The sequence below is a fragment of the Pristiophorus japonicus genome, chromosome 7, assembly GCF_044704955.1.
Source record: "Pristiophorus japonicus isolate sPriJap1 chromosome 7, sPriJap1.hap1, whole genome shotgun sequence".
NCBI lineage: Eukaryota > Metazoa > Chordata > Chondrichthyes > Pristiophoridae > Pristiophorus > Pristiophorus japonicus.
In genome coordinates this window covers 55,871,391-55,891,661 of record NC_091983.1, presented here as the reverse complement: position 1 = coordinate 55,891,661, position 20,271 = coordinate 55,871,391, and the positions used below count along the sequence as shown (strand labels likewise).

General features: G+C 46.5%; 1 protein-coding gene across 4 annotated transcripts in view; it reads right to left on the bottom strand.

Annotated features, from left to right (window-relative positions):
• LOC139267123 (lysophospholipid acyltransferase 2-like) overlaps positions 1-20,271 on the bottom strand; it is a 205,027-nt gene that overhangs the window by 45,457 nt on the left and 139,299 nt on the right. For all 4 annotated transcript variants that reach the window (XM_070884953.1, XM_070884954.1, XM_070884956.1 and 1 more), the window contains one exon: positions 9,442-9,496. In XM_070884953.1, the coding sequence (XP_070741054.1) occupies positions 9,442-9,496 (55 nt within the window). The remainder of the gene's footprint in view (positions 1-9,441; positions 9,497-20,271) is intronic.

Sequence of the window (20,271 nt, the reverse complement as noted above, 5' to 3'; positions counted from 1 at the left end):
ACATATTTGCAAATTACAAAATTTAAATCTGACCCATTCCCTTCAGTTTATTGGCTCAAAAGCAGACAACATAAATGACAGCTTATTTCACCAGCAGCTCCCAACCTCTACAATCAAGACAGATAAGAACAGCAAGATGATAGGGACACCATCACCTTCAAGTCACACTCTATTTTGTAATGAACATTTTATTGCCATTTGTTTTGTAGTTGTAGGTCAAAATTCTGAAATTCCCTACCTTCCTAACATCATCAGCTCAAGGACTGCAGCCAATACCATTTCAGGACAACTAGGGATGGGCTTTACTCACAGCATCACTCACATCCAAAGAACAAACGGGAGGGGGGCAGGCTGAGGGGGCGGCGACAACAACTTTGCATCAATATAATTACACGGAGCTCTGAAAATTCCTTCACGGACTATTTTTCAATTTTAATTAGTAGTTGCTACTTTGGATTGTATTAAGATTTGCTAACAATTAAACTGTAATCATTAGTATCTGACAGAAGGAAATGAAGTGATTCACGAACGCAGGAATATAGACCAGTTTGCAGTATTGATGCACCAAAAAACAGGGGAAAAGACAAGTGAACTTTTTAATTAAATTACCATAATGTAGCACTCAAGACAACTCCACATCATACTCCAGTGGTAAAAGTTTAAATAGACGTCCCTGTGGTGGAAAACATTATTTTAAACAAGGTCAAGTTCAGAGCATTCAAGAATACTCTGCAAAAACTCTGCTGAGAATTGATATTGTTGGCAACTGGGTACTTGTGTGGCTTCTCATGAATTAAATGCTGCAACATTGACTTCAGTGTTTTGATACTTTGAATGAGTTTATCAAGAAAGAGATTTTCTTAAACCCATTATAAAAGAAGCTTTTTTTTTAATTCTCTCTCCTCTCCCCCTATTTTTTAGTCTGTTGCTTTCATTTAATTTCTGATTTTCTATTACATACAATTCCAGGTTACGAACAGATCAACATTCAGCAATTTCATACATCTTTGCATCACTCATTGGAGAGTGAGAAAATTAAAGGAGGTACTTGTGAAGTGACCCTACTAAAAAGTACAATTCCAGTGAAAAGATGTAGATAACCACAAATCCCACAGCCTAGTTGTATGCATGGGGAGGAGAGAGAGAGAGAGAGAGAGAGAGAAGAAAGAAAACATATTAAGGAAAGAGATAAAAGTACTGTTGTACTATCTTTACACTGCTCTGAAGGTATTGACTATTTTCAGTGATACAAATTTACTTGTATCGTTATGACTCAGTGAAGCAGAACTCCACATATGTATACTTAAATGCACACACACTGCAGTTCTCCCCAGGTGACTCAATTCTGTACCCACAACAGAGACTTGAGCACAAAAATCTCAGCTGACACTTCAGTGCAGTACTGAGGGAGAGCTGCACTGTTGGAGGTGCCGTATTTCGGATGAGATGTTAAACCGAGGCCCTATCTGCTCTCTCAGGTAGACGTAAAAGATCCCATGGTACTATTTCGAAGAAGAGCAGGGGAGTTATCCTGGTGTCCTGGCCAATATTTATCCCTCAATCAATATAACAAAAGCAGATTATTATGGTCATCACATTGCTGTTTGTGGGAGCTTACTTGTGTGCAAATTAGCTGCCGCGTTTCCCACATTACAATAGTGATTACACTTCAAAAGTATTTCATTGGTTGTAAAGCACTTTGAGACCGGTGATTGTGAAAGGCATTATGTAAATGTAGGACATGCTTATTTGTACTGCAAAAATGGCCAACAGGCTCCACCCCTTATTTCTAATTGGTCCCCTTGGAGGATAAGCCACACCCTGAAGTGTCACAGGAATGCGAGACTGGATCCGCCCATCCCAAGGTCTCATTGACTTTGCAAATTGTAATTCGATCCACTTTGACTTGCTGAAGTGATGGAGGACAGAGCTCCCCAGAAGACAGCAAGGGCCAGCTAAAGTCCCGTACCCCAGTCTAAGGACATCTCTCCCCCAGCCAAAATGCCTTACCCAAGCGCAAGTGCATCCCCCCGCTACAGATGGGGCATTGTGTATGGAAGAACGTGATCAGTCTCTCCTCCCCATCACGCCCCCCCCGCAACCCTCTGTGTCCCTCCCGCTCTTCCCGCCCACATCAGTCAGTCTATCGCCTCCCACTCTCTTCTCTCTTCTCCCCCACCCGCCGCCCAGCCTCGCTCTCCACCCAGCCTCTCACTCTTATCTCCCCCGCCCCTCCCAACCAGCCACTCTCACTCTCTTCCTCCCCCCGCCAGCCTCTCTCTCCACCACCCCCCCAGCCCAGCCTCTCCTCTCCTCTCCTCTCCTTCTCCAAGCCTCTCTCTCTTCCACCACCCCACAGCCTCTCTCTTCCCCTCCCACCTTGCTCATTCTCTTCACCCCCCACCCCCAGATTCTCTCTCCCCGCCCCCTCAGCCTCTCGCACACTCTCTCCTCCCCCCGCCAGTCTCTCCCTCCGCCCCGGCCCCCCCCGACCAGTCTCCCCCTCTCTCCCCAGTCTCCCCCTCTCCCCTCCAGCCTCTTGCTCTCTTCCCCCCCCCCCCCAAACGCCCCGAGCCGCTCACTCTCATTCTCCCCCTGCCCCCAGCCACTCTCACTCTCTTCCCCGCCGCCCCTCAGCCAGTCTTTCATTCCACCTCCCCCACTCCCACCTCCGTCTCCCACCCCAGCCACTTTCACTCTCTTCGTCCCCACCCGCCCCCAGCCAGTCTCAGTCTCTCACACCATCTCCCCCTCAGCCTCTCTCTTACCCTCCCCCAGCCTCTCTCTCTCTCTTTCTCCCACTCCCCACTCTCCTCTCTCTTTTCCCCCTTGCCCCCCGCCACTCGCCCCTCTCTTTTTCCCCCCTTCCTCCCCCAACTCGCCTCTCTTCCCTCCCTTGCCTCTCACTTTCCCCCCTCCCCCCCACTCGCCTCTCTTTCCCCCCTCCCCCCCACTCGCCTCTTTCCCCCCTCGCCCCCCCTCCTCGCCTCTTTCCCCCCCCCACTCTCCTCTTTCCCCCCTTCCCCCCCCACTCGCCTCTTTCCCCCCTTCCCCCCCCACTCTCCTCACTTTCCCCCCTCCCCCCCCACTCGCCTCTCTTTCCCCCCTCGCCCCCCCTCCTCGCCTCTTTTCCCCCCCCCACTCTCCTCTTTCCCCCCTTCCCCCCCCACTCGCCTCTTTCCCCCCTCCCCCCCCCACTCTCCTCACTTTCCCCCCTCCCCCCCCACTCGCCTCTCTTTCCCCCCTCCCCCCCACTCGCCTCTCTTTCCCCCCTCCCCCCCACTTGCCTCTCTTTCCCCCCTCCCCCCCACTCGCCTCTCTTTCCCCCCTCCCCCCACTCGCCTCTCTCTTTCCCCCCTCCCCTCCCCACCAGTCTCTCTCTTTTTCCCTCTCCCCTCCAGCGCCTCTCTTTTTGCCCCTCCACTCCAGTGCCTCTCTTTCCCCCTCCCCTCCAGCCCCTCTTTTTGCCCCTCCCCTCCAGCGCCTCTCTTTTTGCCCCTCCCCTCCAGCGCCTCTTTTTGCCCCTCCAGCGCCTCTCTTTTTGCCCCTCCCCTGCCTCTTTTTGCCCCTCCCCTCCAGTGCCTCTCTTTTTGCCCCTCCCCTCCCCACCCAGTGCCCCTCTCTCTCGCTTCCCTCACCCCACCAGCGCTCCCCTCCCAGCCTTTCTCTCCCCCCCCTTCCCTCCCCCACCCCCCAGCCTCCCTCTCTCCTTCCCCTGCTCCCCCACAGCTTCTCTCTTCTTCCCCCCGCCTCTCTCTTTCCCCGCACCCCCCAGCCTCGCTTTCTTCCCCCCCACCCCAGTCTCTCTCTCTCTTCCCCTCCCCCCCCAGCCTCTCTCTCTCTTCTCCCCCCCCCCCCAGCCTCTCTCTCTCTTTCCCCCCCCCCCAGCCTCTCTCTCTCTTCCCCCCCCCCAGCCTCTCTCTCTCTTCCCCCCCCAGCCTCTCTCTCTCTTCCCCCCCCCCCCCAAGCCCCTCTCTCTCTTTTCCCCCCCCCCCAGCCTCTCTCTCTCTCTTTTCCCCCCCCCCAGCCTCTCTCTCTCTTTTCTCCCCCCCAGCCTCTCTCTCTCTTTCCCCCCCCCCAGCCTCTCTCTCTCTCTCTTCCCCCCTCCCCCAGCCTCTCTCTCTCTTCCCTCCCCCCCCGAACCCAGCCTCTCTCTCTCTTTCTCTTCCCCACCCCCCCCAATATCCCTCTCTTCTCTTCCTCCCCGCTCGAATACTCCCGGTTATGTATGCAACACCTTGTAACCAGCATTCTACCATCACCAGAGGGCACATCTGTTGGAGTCCCAAGGGATCCCAGCATTCCTGGGGAGCACTGCACATAAGCAGGGCTCCCATGCTGTGCCAGCACTCTGGAGTCAGAATAAAGAGACTAAGGTCACACTTACTCAAGTCTATAGTACTCAGTCACATTGCTTTATTTGAGACATAACAACTGGCAACGGGTAATAGATAACGAACCACCACGCGAAAAAACAGAGAACTGTTGTTATCCTGGAGAAATCCTCAGGTGGCAACGATTGGGAAGCCTTCGTGGAGCGACTCGACCAATACTTCATGGCCAACGAGCTGGAAGAGAATTAGAACGCTGCCAAACGAAGGACGATTCTCCTCACCGTCTGCAGGGCAACAACCTATGGCCTCATGCAGAATCCGGTGAAACCAACCACCAAATAGTAAGAACTGTGTGCGCTGGTCCGGGAGCACTTAAATCTGAAGGAGAGCGTTCTGATGGCAAGGTATTGATTTTATACATGTCAACGGTCTGAAGGCCAGGAAATGGCGAGCTACGTCGCCAAACTAAGGCGCCTTGCAGAACATTGCGAATTCGATGGATTCCTGGAGCAAATGTTGAGACTTTTTTGTGCTTGGCATTGGCCATGAGGTTATCCTTCGCAAACTATTGACTGTTGAAACACCGAACCCAAGCAAAGCCATAACGATAGCCCAGGCATTTATGTCCACCAGCAATAACACCAAACAAATTTCGCAGCATAAAGATGTTTCGCCAAGTACTGTACACAAAGTAATGTCATTTTCAGGCAGGAATGCAGATGGCAGAATGTACACACCTGCAGCTGCACAACCTCAGATGACTCAGAGTCTGCCATCAAGCATGAATGCGAGGCAATTAACACCTCGTTGGCGCTGCGGAGGTGATCATCGAGCTCATCAATGCCGCTTCAAACACTATGCGTGCAAAGGCTGTGGAACAATGGGACACCTCCAGCGAATGTGCAGATGTTGCAGAGGAAGACCGATCCACGGAGAATCAAACTGAACTAGAGACTTGAACCGAGGGGGCAGAAGTGTACGGGGTACACACCTTCACCATGAAATGTCCACCGATCAAGTTAAAAGGTGAAGAACAGAATTCCAGGATCCATGGAATTGGACACGGGTGCGAGTCAGTATATCATGAGCAAAAAGGCCTTAGAGAGGCTATGGTGCAACAAGGCACAAAGCCCAAGCTGAGCCCTATTCATACCAAGCTGAGAACTTACACGAAAGAGCTGATCCCTTTAATTGGCAGTGCAGCAGTAAAAGTCTCCTATGATGGAGCGGTGCACAAACTACCACGATGGATATGGCCCCACACTGTTCGGCAGAAGCTGGCTGGGAAAAATCCGCTGGAACTGGGACGACATCAGAGCGCTTTCGTCCATCGACGACGCCTCATGTGCCCAGGTTTTGAGCAATTCCCATCGTTGTTTGAGCGAGGCATCGGAAATTTCTCTGGGACGAAGGTGCAGGTCCACTTGGTTCCTGGTACATGACCCATCCACCACAAGGCACGAAGGCACTTGCGGTGCCATACATGATGCGAGAGAAAGTGGAGATCGAGCTGGACAGGCTGCAACAAGAGGGTATCATCGCGCGATTGAGTTCAACGAGTGGGCCAGTCCAATTGTTCCGGTTCTCAAGGGTGATGGCACAGTCAGAATTTGTGGAGACTATAAAGTAACGATTAACCGTTTTTCAATGCAGGACCAGTAACTGCTACCCAAGGCAGACGACCCATTTGTGACGCTGGCAGGAGGGAAGACGTTCACTAAGTTGGACCCGACTTTGGCCTACATGACGCAGGAGCTGACGGAATCTTCAAAAGGCCTCACCTGCATCAATACGCACAAAGATCTGTTCATCTACAATAGATGCCTGTTTGGGATTCGATCAGCCGCGGCTATTTTTCAAAGGAACATGGAGAGTCTGCTAAAGTCGGTTCCGCACACCGTGGTTTTTCAGGACGTCATATTAATCACAGGTCGGGACACCATCGAACACTTGCAAAACCTGGAAGATGTTCTAAGTCGGCTAGATCGTGTGGGACTCAGGTTGAAACGCTCGAAGTGAGTTTTCCTGGCGCAAGAGGTCAAGTTCTTAGGGAGAAGAATCACGGCAGACAGCATCAGACCCACCAACGGCAAGACGGAGGCCATCAAGAACGTGCCGAGAACACAGAATGTGACGGAGCTGCGGTCGTTCCTGGGACTCCTCAATTATTTTGGTAATTTCCTACCCGGGTTGAGCACCTTGCTCGAACCTCTACATGTGTTGCTGCACAAGGGAGATGACTGGGTATGGGCGAGAAATCACAAGAGACTGCTTTTGAGAAAGCCAGAAATCTGTTATGTTCCAACAAACTGCTTGTTCTGTATGACCCATGTAAATGTTTAGTGCTAACTTGCGATGAGTCTTCGTATGGGGTCGGGTGTGTGTTACAACAAGCAAACGAATCGGGAACATTGCGTCCAGGAATTTGTACAAGGCCAAAAGGGTCTACAGCATGATTGAAAAAGCAGCTCTGGCATGAGTTTACGGGGTGAAAAAAATGCACCATATCGGTTTGGGCATATGTTAGAGTTAGAAACTGACCATAAGCCGCTCATATCGCTATTCTCAGAGAGCAAAGGTATTAATACCAATGCCTCTGCTCGCATCCAAAGATGGGCGCTCACGCTGTCTGCATATAACTATGTAATTCGCCACAGGCCAGGCACAGAGAACTGCGTTGATGCTCTCGGGGTGGAAATGGCACAGCCTGCAGACTTGCTCTTGGTGATGGATGCATTTGAAAACGAAAAGTCACCCATTACGGCCCGCCAGATCAGGACCTGGACCAGCCAGGGTCCTTTACTGTCCCTTGTAAAAAAACTGTGTCCTCCATGGGAGCTGGTCCAGCGTCCCAGCGGAGATGCAAGAAGAGATCAAGCCGTTCCAGCGGTGCAAAGACAAAATGTCCATCCAGGTGGACTGTCTTTTGTGGGGCAATCGTGTGGTTTTGCCGAAGAAAGTCAGGGAAACGTTCATACGCGACCTACACAGTACCCACCCAGGCATAGTAATGATGAAAGCTATAGCCAGATCCCATGTGTGGTGGCCCAGCATCGACTCATATTTGGAGTCTTGCATACGCCAATGCAACACTTACTCTCAACTGAGCAATGCACCCAGGGAGGCACTGGTAAGTTTGTGGTCATGGCCCTCGAAACTGTGGTCTATGATCCACGTCGACTTAGCTGGCCCATTTCTAGGCAAAATGTTTTTAGTTGTTGTGGATGCTTATTCAAAATGGATTGAGTATGTAATAATGTCTGTAAGTACGTTCACTGCCACTATCGAAAGCCTATGAGCCATGTTTGCCATGCACGGCCTGCCTGATGTCCTCGTCAACGACAATGGGCCATGCTTCACCAGCGCTGAATTCAAGGAATTCATGACCCGCAATGGAATCAAGCACGTCACATCTGCCCCGTTCAGGCCCGCATCTAACAGCCAGGCAGAACCGGCAGTCCAAATCATCAAGCAAAGTTTGAAACGCGTGTCGGAAGGCTCCCTGCAGACCCGTCTGTCCAGAATCCTGCTCAGCTACCACACAAGACCCCACTCGCTCACCGGGGATCCCCCTGCCGAACTGCTCATGAAAAGGGCACTCAAAACAAGGCTCTCTCTAGTCCACCCTGATCTCCATGATTATGTCGAGGGCAGGCGGCTTCAACAAAGCATGTATCATGATCGTGCAAATTTGTCACGCGATATTGAAGTCAATGGCCTTGTATTTGTACTCAACTATGAACATGGTTCTAAATGGCTGGCTGGCATTATCGTAGCCAAAGAAGGGAGTAGGGTGTTTGAGGTCAAACTTGCAAATGGACTAACTTGCAGAAAGCATTTGGACCAAACCAAACTGCGATTCACAGACAGCCATGAGCAACCTGAAGAGGACACCACCAACTTCGACTGATACACACACAAGTGGCAACCGATATCACGTTTGACCACAAAGCTGAACCCATCAGCCCCAGCAAGGCCAGCTGCGCAGCAGCACAGAGAAGGGCAAACAACTCACCTGCACTTGTGTTTGTACTGAGACAATCGAATAGGGAGCAGAAAGCCCCAGATCGTCTCACCCTGTAAATAAGTGTACTATTGACTTTGGGGGGGGGGGGGGGCGAAGGGGGGCAGTGATGTTATGTATGCAACACATTGTAACCAGCATTCTACTGCCACCAGAAGGCGCATCTGTTGGAGTCCCAAGGGATCCCAGCATCCCTTGGGAGCACTGCACCATAAGCAGGCCTGCCATGCTGTGCGAGCACTCTGGAGTCAGAAGAAAGAGATTAAGGTCACACTTACTCAAGTCTACAGTACTCAAGTCACATTGATATATTTGAGACATAACACTCTCCTCTCCCTCCTCTTTCTCTCCCCCCCCCCGCCCCTCACTCGCGGACCCAAGGCCCTCCAACTCGCAGCCCCAAGACCGGCCGGGGAGGGAGGGGGAAGAAAATTGAGTCGGAGCCTCAGTTCTTGCTTCTTGGCACCACGTGGATGGAATGACTCGGCCGGGTGGGTGGGGCTTGACAGGGGGCAGGCTTGCCACATGTCTGTCAAAAAAGTGCAGAAAAGGCAGTGGGGGTCGGGGCTGGACAGACGGCTATCCGTCAAAAAAAGTGCAGTACAAATAGTTAGTCCCGTAAATGCAAGTCTTTCTTTCTTTGTTTCTTCGATAATTGAAGAAAATCAGTGACTCAAGCAGCTGCAGTGATAGGACAGTGAACTCATTTTAAAGCATGGACTTTCATCCCGTATTTGTCTGATCAAATCCAAATTTCAAAGACTGGAAAGAGGCTATAAGGAGGCTCAAGTAAACAAGGCTAGCTGGCCCAGGCATGATCAGAGCAGGCTACCAAATACATGATAACAATGAACTTCACCTTTCAATGCACTATTTTCACAGGAGTCAGCGTTGATTCCGAATGCACCACATCAGAAAATACAGGCCAAATATAACATACGGAATGGGTTGTACAAAATTTTCCTAGATGTTGCAATATACAGTTATTATTCTGGGATAAGAAATCATACATATTTAAAAGCTAAATTAACCGTAGCAGCCCAAGCATGGAGTTATTTCCAAACCAGTTCTCGAACAACTTACCGAACAGCTAAGGACTTTTGGACTGGAGTCAGATGCTCTTCTTTCCGTGCCATACCTAAAATAAACATATACGCAAGTTACAAAAAAAGAAACCATGAACACTTGTGCACAGTATCGCTAGTGCAGGCAAATACATCCCATAGCTTCACAGTTGTTGTATTTTTTTTTTTTTTTAAGTTGTATGGAGGAGACATTGGCCCAGAATTTCCTGAATCACGCTTACACAGAAATTACACTGATTTCTATGCCGATGGGAACTTACAGCCAAAGTCCTGCAAATGGCATTAGCACACTCAGGAACATAAAAACCAATGTAAAACAAGCTGAAATCAGCAGAAACCTAGAGCCCGAGAAAAGCATTAAACAGAGCCACCTTCCTTCTTTAAGTCCCTCTATCATATTGATGTTATGAAAATTAAAGTTTGTGGCCATCAAACCATCATTTATGCACATTAAGCATAGCGGGGTAAGTTTCTGCTTTGGGTGCAGTCGGGAAATTGGGCACAATATTCTCTGGTTAGGTTATAGTTCTAGAGAGGTGAACAGCCAAAGGGAGGGAATTGCAGAGCTTGGGGCCTTGGCAGCTGAAAGCACGGCCGCCAATGGTGGAGCAATTAAAATGTCAGAATTGGAGGAGCGCAGAGATCTTATAGGGCTGGAGGAGGTTAGAGATAGGGAGGGGCGAGGCTATGGAGGGATTTGAAAACAAGGATGAGGAGTTTCAAATTGAGGCGTTGACGGACCGGGAGCAAGCTCAGGGGAACGTGACTTGATGTGCATGAAGATACGGACAGTGGAGTTTATGGAAGGTGGAAGATGAGAGGCCGCCCAGGATAGCATTGGAATAGTGAAGTAACAAAGGCATGGATGAGGGTTTCAGCAGCAGATGAGCTGAAGCAGGGTTGCAGTCGGGCGATGTTACAGAGGTGGACATAGGCAGTCTTGGTGAAGGAGTGGATGTGGTCGGATGCTTATCTCAGGGCCCCAAACAGTCTGGCTCAGCTTCAGACAGTTGCCATGGAGAGGGCTGGCAACAGTAGTCAGGGATTGGAGTTTGTGGCAGGGACCAAAGACAACGGCTTTCTTGAGCTTAGGATGTCCCAAAGCGCTTTACAGCCCAAGTACTTTGAAGTCCAGTCACTGTTGCAATATAGTAAATGTGGCAACCAATTTGCCCACAGCAGATCCCACAAACAGCAATGTGACAATAACCAGATAATTTGTTTTAGTGATGTTGGTCGTGGGATAAATATTGGTCACGACTACAGGGTGGACTCCTTGCTCGTCTTCAAATAGTGCCATGCTCACATCCACCTGAGGGGGCAGGCAGGGCCTTTGCTTAACAGCTCATCCAAATGACAGCAGCTCCAACATGTACTGCAATGGAGTGTCAGCCTAGATTTTGTGCTCAAGTCTTTGGGGTGGGACTTGAATCCACAACTTAGATGATTCAAAGGCGAGTGTGCAACCCATTGGCCCACAGGTGACAATCAGAATCAAGAGGTCTGCAGAGTGTGGGAAGAGATACAAGGACAAATGAGGTGGCAGAGATAGTTTGGAGCCTTAGACTGAAACAGGAGGTTAGATGATGGGATAATTAGAGAGAACAGAAGCGTTGAGATGTTGGCTTTTTTTTGGAAGGAACAATTGCAGTTTTGAAAGGGAGCAAGACAGTGCCATAGGAAATGGAGCCATTATAGTGGCATAGAGTCAGGTGGGGTGATTGAGCAGTTAGGAGTCAAAAAGCTCATCACTACTTGCTGCTCTGGGTCCCACATTTAACTTCGGCATTTTTGGGTAAGGTAGCAGAGGACTGCCAGCAGTTGTGGTAGCACTAACCCAGCACAAGTCATCAACTCATAAGGGTGAAATAACACTGGCGTCCCCAAAGGATCAATCCTTGGCCCCGACTAATTCTCATCTACATGTTGCCCCGTGGTGACAAGATCCAAAAGCACAGAGCCAGTTTCCCTCATGCACGCTGATGACACCCAGCGCTCTACCTCATTACCACTTCTCTCGACCCCTCCTTGGTCTCTAATGGTTAGACTGCTTGTCCAGGATGAGCAGAATTGCTCTCCAATTGAATATTGGAAAGACCAAAGCCATTGTTTTCAGTCCCCACCACAAACTCCGTTCCCTAGCCACTGACTCCATCCCTCCCTCAACTTCTGTCGGAGCTGAACTAGACTGTTCGCAACCTTGGTGTCATATTTGACCATGAAATGAGCTTTCGACCACATATCTGCAGCATAACTAAGACCGCCTATTTCCACCTCTATCATCTCCCGTCTCCACAGCTCATCCGCTGCTAAGCCTTCAATGCCTTGGTTACCTTTAGATTTGACTATTCCAATGCACTCCTGGCTGGCCTACCATATTCTACCCTACGTAACCTAGAAGTGATCCAAAACTCGGCTGCATGTGTCCTAATTCGCAGCAAGTCCCGCTCACCCATCACCCCTGTGCTCGCTGACCTACATTGGCTTCCGGTTAAGCAATGCCTCAATTTCAAAATTCTCATCCTTATTTTCAAATCCCCCCATGGCCTCAACCCCTCCCTATCTCTATAATCTCCCCACAAATGCCGCCCGCCCCTCTCCCCTCCCACCACACAGAGATGTCTGTGCTCCTCTAAATCGGCCCTCTTGAGCATCCCTGATTATAATCGCTCAACTATAGGTGGCCGTGCCTTCTGTTGTTTAGGCCCCAAGCTCTGGAACTCCGTCTACACCTCTCTTTCCTCCTTCAAGTCGCTCTTTAAAACCTACCTCTGACCAAGCTTTTGGTGACCTGTGCTAATTTCTACTTATGCAGTTGGGTGTCAAAGTTTTTAATCTTGTAATACTCCTGTGAAGCACTTTGGGATGTTTCACTACATTAACGGCACTATATAAATACAAGCTGTTGGTGAAAAGGATAATTTTGCTAAAAACGAAAGATGGAGAAGTTCTAGAATCTTTGGTGAAAATGGCATCACCACACCAAAAATCCCCTCTCGATAAGCATGGAGAAGTCCTGAGGTAGACAGAACTCAGCTATCAGTCTACATGGCTTCCAAGTTAAAATATTTTTTGCATTCCATTTCACAAAACATTAATCTCTTCCTTTTCCTCCCATCACTCACATGTTAAAATCTCTAGAATATCAGTAAGTATTTTAACTTAGGCTTACTACCAGCAGTCCAAAATACTGAAAACAATAAATTTAACTGTTTGCCACCTGATTTTTGTAGAAATACTACACAGGCAGTTTCCATCATATGCCATTCTGAGAAGGAATATAGTGTGGATTGTTGGATGACTAACTTTAAAGATTTTAGCTAACCCATCTATTTATACACTTACACTTTACAGCAATGATGAACCTTTTTGAGCATGTATACCATCGGTTGCATTCACTGGTGTACAGTATTGTCCACTTTGGAAATGAGCAAAGTTAGATGAGCAAATGTCCAACATAAGTTTTGCAAATATTTGCTCAAAAAGTGTTTTTAAAAGCTATTGAAGTGGCAAAATGATGCTTCTCCCAATTGCACTGGGAACTAAAATTCTGGCTCTAAAGAAAATTTCTGAAAATGAGTTGTGGCAACCTAGAAGCTGTGGAGATATGAGCATATGACCTAATATCCTCATATGCAATGTTTAAGCAAGCATAAAGATAAGTTAAACAAGTATCATTTAATCTAATCAAATTAAGCTTTTCAAAAGCAGCCAAGGAAAGCAATAGGATGAAGTCAAATTTATAAAAAGGCAATGTTCCATTTGTGGATGAGGAGTGAATAACTATTGGAGTATTTATATATTTTAAAACATGGGCAGAGAAAAGCAACAAATGAACGATTTAAGTGTTAAAAGTTGCAACACAAATGCCAGCTCGTTTGTGGGTTTGAAAAAAAATTCACAGCCTCGACACTTGTGTAACTAAAGGCAAGTTACAATTTACAGATGACAGCTTTTGCTTTGAACATAAGTGATCCGAATCTTACCACATGTAACTACTTGTGGCTACTTGTACGCCACATCAGAGTGACACCCAAGTTTTTTTTATATTTAAAAAGCTGCATTAGCCAAACATAGCCTATCAATATCAATAAGTTTTCTTTTGCTTGTAAATGGAAGAGGAGGCTCATCCCAATGTTACAGAAACCACAAGTATATAAACCTAGAATATTGTATGAAATTCACTCTCTTTCCATGATCTAGAGTCTGACATAGGGTTGATTTTAAGTTCATCAAGTTTTAGTTCTACACTTGATTTGATTTTTAAAATTGTTCCAATTAAACTAAGCCACCAAACTCCAACTTTTTGCTAATTTTCTGTTACTTACCTTCAGCCATGAACTGTCTAAGTTGAATATGTATGCAAGAATATTGCCAGCAGTGAAATGAATGTCAGTCATGCAAGCTTCATTGTCCAATTAACTCAGCAGTTTCTTGTGCACAAGTACTAGAGAATGTTTCTATTGTGAATATAATTGAAGAGGCTTCATTTGGCACTCATATTTATAGCTATCTTAAGAACGGAATTAAAGTTGGAAGGAAACCATGCACCATTCCATTTGACATGCGCCAACAACCAGCATGTCATGCATACATATTAAAAATATAGCATACACTATATAAATCAGCCAAAGTTTAAACTAGGGACAAAAAATTGCATCTAATAGACTATGACAATTACCACATTTTGCTGAACTAATTCCAAATAGTTCATAAAGAGATATTATCCCTCTGCTTTGACCTTCTGTGGGCCTATATTGGAAACTACAGAAAATAAGAAGGTACGTTATCACCTGAGCAAAACCCATTATGTAACTACATATCCATTTTAAAATGATTCCATATTTAGTTCAATAAATTCATTGTCTCTTTAATTCAGCTGCCTCCTTGAAATAGTGCAATATCCCCACCGACACCTAGGAACTCTCAAAGTGGAGGAGAAGCATACGAAAAGGCGCCGAACACGTCGAGTCTCTTCACCGGGAGCAAGTGGAAGACAAGCGCAAACAGCGGAAGGAGCGCACAACAACCCAAGCACCCCACCCATCCGTCCCTTCAACCACCGTCTGCTGCACCTGTGGCAGAGACTTTAGGTCCTGCATTGGACTCATCAGTTACCTGGGAACTCATTAGTGTGGAAGCATGTCATCCTCAGCTCCAAGGGACTGCCTAACATAGAAACATCGAAAATAGGTGCAGGAGTAGGCCATTTGGCCCTTCGAGCCTGCACCACCATTCAATAAGATCATGGCTGATCATTCCCTTAGTACACCTTTCCTGCTTTCTCTCCATACCCCTTGATCCCTTTAGCCATAAGGGCCATATCTAACTCCCTCTTGAATATATCCAATGAACTGGCATCAACTCTCTGTGGTAGGGAATTCCACAGGTTAACAACTCTGAGTGAAGACGTTTCTCCTCATCTCAGTCCTAAATGGCTTACCCCTTATCCTTAGACTCTGTCCCTGGTTCTGGACTTCCCCAACATCGGGAACATTCTTCCTGCATCTAACCTGTCCAGTCCCGTCAGAATTTTATATGTTTCTATGAGATCCCCTCTCATTCTTCTAAACTCCACAATACAGGCCCAGTTGATCCAGTCTTTCTTCATATGTCAGTCCTGCCATCCCGGGAATCAGTCTGGTGAACCTTCGCTGCACTCCCTCAATAGCAAGAACGTCCTTCCTCAGATTAGGAGACCAAAACTGAACACAATATTCCAGGTGAGGCCTCAATAAGGCCCTGTACAACTGCAGTAAGACCTCCCTGCTCCTGTACTCAAATCCCCTAGCTATGAAGGCCAACATACCATTTGCCTTCTTCACCGCCTGCTGTACCTGCATGCCAACTTTCAATGACGGATGAACCATGACACCCAGGTCTCGTTGCACCTCCCCTTTTCCTAATCTGCTGCCATTCAGATAATATTCTGCCTTCATGTTTTTGCCCCCAAAGTGGATAACCTCACATTTATCCACATTATACTGCATCTGCCATGCGTTTGCCCACTCACTTAACCTGTCCAAGTCACCCTGCAGCCTCTTAGCGTCCTCCTCAAAGCTCACACTGCCACCCGACTTAGTGTCATCTGCAAACTTGGAGATATTACACTCAATTCCTTCATCTAAATCATTAATGTATATTGTAAAGAGCTGGGGTCCCAGCACTGAGCCCTGCGGCACCCCACGAGTCACTGCCTGCCATTCTGAAAAGGACCCGTTTATCCCGACTCTCTGCTTCCTGTCTGCCAACCAGTTCTCTGTTCACATCACTACATTGCCCCCAATACCATGCGCTTTGATTTTGCACACCAATCTCTTGTGTGGGACCTTGTCAAAAGCCTTTTGAAAGTCCAAATACATCACATCCACTGGTTCCCCCTTGTCCACTCTACTAGTTACATTCTCAAAAAATTCTAGAAGATTTGTCAAGCATGATTTCCCTTTCATAGACGACGATACAAGGAAAATTACCGCGTGGGGTGTAGCTCATTATTCAAGATAGTCAGGCTTAGGAAGCCAAATGATGACAATTATCAAAGTATTCCCTGTAAGAGTGTACAAGTTGAGCCGTTTGAAACAAAGAAACCCTTACAAAGGCAGGCAATTTTGCTTTCTTCATTAACTTATTTTCATGATTTAGCACTCGCTAGTACTTTCCAGGAGGCAAAACATTTCCTTGGATTAGTCACCTACCAAAAATTGTTTCCAATGATCAAACCAGTAATCTTTCAAACTACTAAGAATGCTTTAAGAAACAACTTTAGAGATGCTATCCGATCATTCGAGTTTGGGGCAAGCAGTGTCTGCTGGTTTGATTCAATAATCCTGAACTTGTCTGGAAAATTGTCTCTTTGCCAGCTGGCAACAGTTATACATTGTACAAACGTAAACTTGAGATCATCCAAAACTCGGCAGCCCGTGTCCTAACGCGCACCAAGTCCCGCTCACCCATCACCCCTGTGCTCGCCGATCAACATTGGCTCCCACCTCGATTTCAAAATTCTCATCCTGGTTTACAAATCCTTCCATGGCCTCTTCACTCCCTATCTCTGTAATCTTCTTCAGCCTCACAAGTTCTTCCCTCTTGAGCATCCCTGATTATAACTGCTCAACCATTGGTCGCCGTGCCTTCAGCTGCCGAGGCCCCAAGCTCTGAACCTCTCCGCCTCTCTATCCTCCTTTAAGACGCTCCTTAAAACCTACCTCTTTGACAAGCTTTTGATCATCTGCCGCAATTTCTTCTTGTGGCTCGGTGTCAAATTTATTTGTTTTATCTTAAAACACTCCTGTGAAGTGCCTTGGGATGTTTTACAATGTTAAAGGCGCTATATAAATACAAGTTGTTGTTGCTGTAACTGGCTCATTGTACTTTGTTTAGAGATAGGTTTAAAGGTGCAAGATTCAGAAGACAGTAGTATTGTTTAGATTTGTTTAAAAAAAGATATGCTCCATCCATATAGGCATAAAATACATTTTGTATCAGAATAAACATTCCACATGCAAGAATATCAGATCAGTAATTCCCCAAGAAGGGTGAAGTTTAAAGACTGCCCAGATGAGGTTTAAAGTGCTATGCCCATGTTATGTTGATTAAGGTTTAGATTGATTAATAAGCCCTAAAAGTTCATCACATAGCCAACCCAAAGTTAAAGCTAATTGTTTTTTTTCACTGAAAAATTTAAGATATGAATCCAAAATTGTTTCTTTTTGTAATATAAAGGATTTAGGTTCCAAGACAGGACAAAAGGACTCGGCTAATGGTACAGTTTTGAAATTTTGCATATGAAAATGAATGCAATATTCTATATAATTTAGGATACCCAACAGCTGTCTGAAGATGGATAGCTGCAATTTATAGTTTCAAAGAATTAATAGGTTTCAGATATTACAAACAAATGAGAACCAAAACACTTTCTTTAAAAAAAAACTTATGACGACAAATCATTAGTGGAACATTTTCTGCATGGGAGGGAAAATAGGACTGGGGCCAGCACTTGGTACCTTTGAGAGATGAGGAGAATCTATCTGTTCATTCATCATCCTTCGGATGCTTTCAGCTTTGGGATGGGTTGGCAAAATGGTGGCCTGTACCTTTCTAGGTTGGGATGCATGGTATCTCCGAGGCAGTCAGGTGTTGCAGAGCACCATTTCTAAAGGGGTTAGCTTGTGCTGAATTTTAAGTATCACAACTGGGTGTTGGAGGCCGTATTGATCTGGATGTAGCTTAAGAAATTCTCGGTCAATGTGGAACATTTAGCAGCTACTGTAAGGAAAGAATGCAGTCCTTCTGGAGCCGCTTGCCTAATTTAATGATGCACTTTTCATAACACACCTTGAAGCTGCTTGCAGCAAGAGCTTTCTAAAGGTCACAGCTATACAAAGGTGAAGGCAGGGAGATTGTGGATGATTTGATGAACTCCGAATGCCTGGTTCCGGAGGCTCTGTATCTACCCAGAGGTCAAACTTCTTGGGCCACCATGACAATTTAGGGGAGAGGTCCACAAAAAAAAGACAACAGGCTCAAGGTACCTTTTTGTATAGTGCAAGTTCCCTCTTAGCAACAAGATTAATGATACTATTACGGTTTGCCAGCTCGAGAACTATGCCATTTAGGTGGGTGATGTCAGGAACCACCGCTTCACAAAAAGGGCAGTGGAAATCTGGAACACTCTTCCCCAAAAATCAGTCGAAGCTAGGTCAATGGAAATTTTAAAACCGAGATTGATAGATTTTTGTTAGGCAAGGGTATTAAGGGTTACAGAACCAAGGTGGGTAGTGGAGTTAAGATATCAGCCATGATCTAATTGAAGGGCGGATCAGATACGAGGGATGTTCCTATGTTGCTGACCAGTCTGTTCTGCAGATATCTCAAGAGAAGGGCATGGTGTGGAGTTAGCAGGGCAGCTGTTGGCTTCATTCCCAGAAAGTGCTTTTATGAGGTAGGGAAGGTGTGGGGGGGGTGGTGGCGGAGAGAAAAGCGAGGAAGCGTTATAAAGGCCACGATCCCCTGTGGCTACACTACCCAGTAATAAATGTTTGGGAGACTCAACCTGCCTTTCTATGATGGAACTGGAACTGTCACCTCCTCCATGCCCATAGGAACCAGATTATGCACTTGTTGAGATTGCCAAACTACTGTGCTGTCATTTGGATGGCCAGCATTTGGACAAAGAAGTTTAAGTCCATTCTTATAATGCTCCTTTCCCCCATCAGCAAGGTGAGCAGGCAGTTTCATTCAATCATCATCTGCATAGATGCTGGAGGAGAAATTGGGGGGTGGGGGGAATAAAGGACTCCAGGCTCCTGCCCATCACCGTAGGTTATTCCGCTGTTCAATTAATCAATTTGCTTCATTATTTAAATCTAAATCAAGATCTAATATGCATACTCTACAGCTTTTGAAGATTGAAAGATCGATCTTGTGGAGGTACAAGATAGTCCAGTACTTAAAGGCAACTATCAGTTTTCTGCTCATTTACCAAAACTTACCGAAATCTCAAGGCAAGGAGAGATGCTCACTAATGTTTTGGGGAGCTGAGACTTGCTCACGCAAGTGATTTGAATTATGCAAGCTGAAATAATCTAGAATGAGGAGGTTAGAAAAGCCCCAAAAATGTAACAGCTATGCAACTATGGGAGGTGTCAGTGCTCACTCAATGTTCACCCACTTCCCCAGAAGTCACTGGAAAAAAAATTCCAGGGCAGAAATGGGAATCAAAAGCACAAATTCAGATTCTCACCTCCACTTTAAACCCAGGGTCACAAAGCACTCCCATTTCTGCCCTACAATTTTTTTTTATTCATTCAAGGAATGAGAGCGTTGCTGGCAAGGCCAGTATTTATTACTAATCCCTAATTGCCCTTGAGAAGGTGGTGATGAGCCGCCTTCTAGAACCGCTGGGGAAACATCCATTTGAAGTGTGTTGAAGATTGCAATATTTGAACGCTGCCCATTAATATTTTCTTCTTTAGCCCACTTTTTTTTTTAAATGGTGAAGGCAATGGCCTTTCACAAGGTGAACACTGGCAATCTTCTGGGAGACTAAGTTGTAGAGTCCTGAATTTGAAATATAATTTACATAACAAGAATATGTGGTACACCAGATAATTACAGTTGGCATCAAAACATGCTTTCGCCATTTGCAATGTATGTAGAAATACACAATAGTATAGCTTTCCTAATCCAGATTTAAGTTGACTCACTGTTCAAGAGTTCCTACCCATTCATAGTCAATGGGCAGAAAATCTAGTCCCTGGATATTCACACTTACAAGATATTTAGATGCAACCACTCATTGGGCCCAAGTTTCCACATGATTCGCGCCTGATTTTTTTAGGAGCAACTGGTGGAGAACGGACTATTTTAGAAATCGCAATTCTCCACATTTTTTTTTCTGCAGTTCTAGTCAGGTAGAACAGTTCTAGTTTAGAACAGAATTTTTTCTTCAAAAGGGGGCGTGTCCGGCCACTGACGCCTGATTTGAAAGTTTCCACAGTGAAAATGTACTCCAAACTAAAGTAGAATGGAGCAAGTGAAGATTTTTGTAGAACTGAAAAAACCTGTTCTACACATTAAAAAATCAGGCGCAGGTTACAAATTAGGCGCCAGAACGAGGTGGGGGGGGGAAGGGAACTCATTAAATTTGACAATAAATCCTTATTTATACTTCTACAAATAAATCCAACCTGAATAAACATTTATAAGCCAAGAAAAGATTAAATAAACCATCTTCCTACCTGTGTGAAAGTGCTTCAGCCAGGGAGAATTCTGCAGCTGTTCGTGCCGCTGAGCGAGAGAGGGAGGGAGAGAGGGGAGGGAGAGGGGG